This window comes from Echinococcus granulosus (assembly GCF_000524195.1).
Source record: "Echinococcus granulosus chromosome Unknown EG_S00051, whole genome shotgun sequence".
Classification (NCBI taxonomy): domain Eukaryota; kingdom Metazoa; phylum Platyhelminthes; class Cestoda; order Cyclophyllidea; family Taeniidae; genus Echinococcus; species Echinococcus granulosus.
The window spans coordinates 268,336-272,478 of NW_020170431.1; the positions used below are offsets into that span (position 1 = coordinate 268,336).

General features: G+C 46.0%; 1 protein-coding gene across 1 annotated transcript in view; it reads right to left on the reverse strand. All coding sequences in view use genetic code 11, as the record gives it.

The window, feature by feature from the left end:
- Positions 1-4,143, reverse strand: part of EGR_06127 (Phosphatidylserine decarboxylase proenzyme) — a gene marked incomplete at both ends in the record, with an annotated part of 16,717 nt that overhangs the window by 7,053 nt on the left and 5,521 nt on the right. The window contains one exon of the mRNA XM_024495376.1: positions 2,047-2,449. Within this exon, the coding sequence (XP_024350207.1) occupies positions 2,047-2,449 (403 nt within the window). The remainder of the gene's footprint in view (positions 1-2,046; positions 2,450-4,143) is intronic.

Consider the following 4,143-nt stretch of genomic DNA (forward strand, 5'->3'; position numbering starts at 1 on the left):
ACATCTCATCGGGAGGGAAAGAGGGATTGGCATGGTGAGGCTTACCGCGGTCACTCCTACCTATTTGCAGACAGCCTTGCGGACACATTTGCATGGCTAGTGTGCAGTAAACCTGATTGTTAACACAGGTGACGCGCATGTCATTGCATTGGCCAACTTGCTCCGACAAAATGACATTCTCTTGTTTAATGACTGGATACCACATCAAAACGTGACAGAAGCCAGACATTTGTTGAGCACGCCCGAATCTGTAGAGATTTTCAGCAGTGAGCCCTCACGACCGTGTCAACTCCTGTCCTGGCAAGTACTGCAAGCGTCAGTTCTGAAGAGTGGTCAGTGATGCATCAAGTCTGGATTTCAATGCATTGAAACAGTCCATGAAAGGACCGTTTGCAGCAAAAGGGGGAATGGGCAGTGGTGAGTACTGCCTGAAACCTCAACATCTACCCAGGTTGGTGAAAATGGGAACAGTGCAGTTGGTAAAAGTGAAAAGGAGGGGAATCTCAAAGACAATAAATGCCCCGAGGTAATACCACTTTGAGTTGTGTATTCCTTTGCAGCTGCTCTGTTTTAAGGCGAACGCGCCTGCAGATGACTGGCATATGACATGCCCGTGCCGTGTGATGTCGTCCCACCTTCTACACCACATCGCAAAATGCGCCTGGATCCAAATGTAGTGTGACTCGTAAAGAAGGTGAGGGTTGTTTGGGAGTGGCGCATCGAAATGTACAGAAAGCATTGTCACAGATAAATTGCGAAGTGACCCTTCCACAGTCAATCAAATCCCTCACTGACAGTTGAATGCACCTCATCTGACTGCCAAGGCAGACGAGTGGCCATTGCAGTGGAAGGCACGCAGAACAATAGCAACAGCTATGCTATTGCTACTAGTCAGGTGCCCTCCACATGGTCATCATCCAGCTGCTTTCGCCTCCACATGACTTGGAACGCCTTCAGAGACAAGTCGAGTGACACAAAATTATGAGTGCGCACAAGTTTTGCCCAACCGTTAAACCAGTTTTGCAGAATGGACGATTAGCGAACAAGATCACTAGCTGCAGGGATGCTGGCGAATGAAGTTGTGATACGTTTTAGGTGCCAGCATAACCAACTCCTAATTTCTGCTACGCCAACGACTCGGACATCCACAACCTATGAGTTCAAGTTATCACGAAACTCCACACAGACGGCACCGTCACGCAGTGGAGTTCGATCACAGCAACGTGGATCATTTCTGAACATAGGCCAGTTCCTGGAACTTCCTGTCGTTTTGTCATTATTGACAGAGACATTTGTCATTCATGACATTAGCGTGTTTATTTTTTCTATTACCTCCAGTCATGTGATATCGGGGGCAAGTCATAACGCACACATCTGTTTTGGACTGTTCCAGTGCGAAACTGGCCTCGCACTGACAACATCGTGCTTACGTGCTAGGAGTGCGAAACCAGCCACGTGGATGGTCAAATGCACAAGGGTACAAGTAACAACACGTGCCTTCCACTAGTCGCTGATAAACATGGAAAGTCAAAAGCCCTCAACAATGTGCCACTGTCGACTAATTGAATCAGGTTGTGGAGAAGAGAAGTCGACGCTGTTGTTCATTCCTCTAAAGTCGGGTTATTGTTTTCATCGAATGTAGCGGCGCCGACTCCATTAGTCCTTGAAGAGGGACGTAGCAGGGGTTTATAACTAAATAGAGGTAACAGACATGGAGGATACGCCACGACATAAAGATGCTGACCAGACTGAAGAAACTGAAGAGCTTGTGTGGTTGAGCAGCATCCTTTTGACAAAAATCCTGTTTCCCTGTCAGGATACCAGATTCGGTAGAAAAAAAAGTCCCCGCCCAGGTTGGCTTAATCAAATGGTTTTGCGCAAAACTCCTAAATTTCGTAAAGTCAATCCAACTACGCCATGGTTGGTCAACAACTTTTCTCCATAGCACCTTAGTTTAAACAAGTACCGAACAAAGACGATTGCTCAGAACTTTCAATTAATTAAATATGCAAGGGAATTGGCAATCTAGAGGCGTTCAAATATCACCTCTTCTCAGGGCGCATCAAAGCCTCCCCACATTTGATCCGTTCTCCCGATTTCACCGCCCATTCAAAGCCACTCTGAGGCGCCTCAAAAATAAGGACAATTGAAGAGCCAAGCTTAAATTGACCAAACGGCGCACCAGGCGTCATCTTCACCGCACCAAGAACGGCTTCGTGGTAGTGCAGACCGGGCTCCTGCACCTCGGAGGGCGAGAGGTGGCGCAGGTTAGTGGAGAGGGCGGGATCAAGACAAGGAGCCGAAATGATGGAGCCCACCCCAACTGCACCGACGGCGGTGAGACTCATGAAGCCGTGCATCCACTCACCGAGATAAACAACACGCTCGTTGAGGGTGAAGAGGCCAGGTAATTTTTTGACATAGAGAGGACGAAGCGGGAGCAACTTGCCTGGCGAAAGAGAAAAAGAACGAGATTTATTGGGCTGAAAATGGGCAGATATTAAGTTGAAATGCTTTCTTTGACAGATAGAGAGGAAAAGGAGGTCGTTTATTTGACCTGTGACATGGAAAAAAAAAAACATGCGATTATGTAAGCAATAGCCATCATTTACCTTCCAAAATTTGGAGACTTCGAGTTAAACTGTCCGGAAAGGTTATTTATAAGGCGACCAAATAATTAAGTGGAATTACCAATGAATGGACAATAGGGAAATAAAAACATCCTTCTCAAAATATTTAATTCATTAAAAACAATCACCAATTATAACCTTGAACTCTCTGCCTACAAGACTCAACCAAAGCTCTGTCATCAGCAGAAAAAAAAACAAGCCTTAATTGCCGCTACTTCTAGCTCAAACTTGTTTCCGATTATGTACTTAAGTCAGTCTTCACGGTTCGTTCAATTTCACGATGCTCGTAGCTTTTCAGTCGTTTTGTATATTTATTAGTAAGACTCGGTTTCGTACCAATTCACGAAATACTCGAGTCGCTGTCGCCCAAATTCAGCGACAGCAGGAAACGGACTTTAAAGAAATGAACAACAGCGTCGGCTTCCTTGGATTAATTCAACACCTTAGCATCATGGAGGAAAGGCGTTCTTCGTAGACGTCTCAGGCCCTCCAATCTCACATTCTACAATGTGGCCAGCAACTATGAAGGAAAGCCAGACTGGTACAAAAGGAAAAGTATGCCTTGAAGAACGGTTAATGTCTTTGCTGTGAATGTTGAACCCAACGACTAGTAGTCCAATCTGCAATCACGACACAGAGTCATGCTGGGTGTGAAACATCTTGCAATCTCTAGCGTTATTTTTCCAACAGATTCCCCTTCGACGCGGTATGGCTCCCAATGGACGCAGTATTCAACTGGATCCACTGTTACACCTGTAATCTCCTCATGGTTTTCCAATTAACTACGACCGTGACCTCACCATGGTATTAGGGAGACAGATGGGAAATGGAATGAGATGGGCTGTATGAAGGGTGAAGTAATTAGGGTGGTGAGGAAGTGGAGTTGGCTGCGTTGCTGACTTCTGGAGGCAATGCGTTGTGTGAAAGCGGAATTTGCAGTGATGGCTATTTCCAGAAACAGTTTTTAGATGTGAGGAAACATTCTGCAGTGAGATGATTTCTTTTGTGGGAAAACTCATTGACTTTCATGCGAACGTTGTCTACTCGCTACTTATGAAGGACCTGGATGACTGTGCGTACCGATGTAGCCAGTATCAACAATCATCGACACGATAGGTGAGAAAAGGTCATCAATGTTGCATGACATTGGTCGTATCAGAGGAAATGAAGTCTGTGTGGATGCTTCTCTTCTCCTGGTAGGTGTCTAACCTTTTCGCACAAGGCAGCAGTCTGCGTACGTGGTAATAAGGTGACAACCACAGAGGACGAAATGGGGCATGACAGGGGTGACCATCGTCACTTCGCAGCACAAACATCGCGTAGTTGAGTAGGAGGTATGGAAGAGAAGCTCAAAGTCCACTTGACACAATGATCGCACTGTTCATTGTGAGTAGAAATTCTTTTCTGTTGATGAACAGATTGCTGTGTGCTGTGAGGAGATGGTGAAGGAGACAAATCGCAGTTATCTGTGTGGTTTGAACTAGAACTGCAGCTAGCGGCATTCAACCGCACA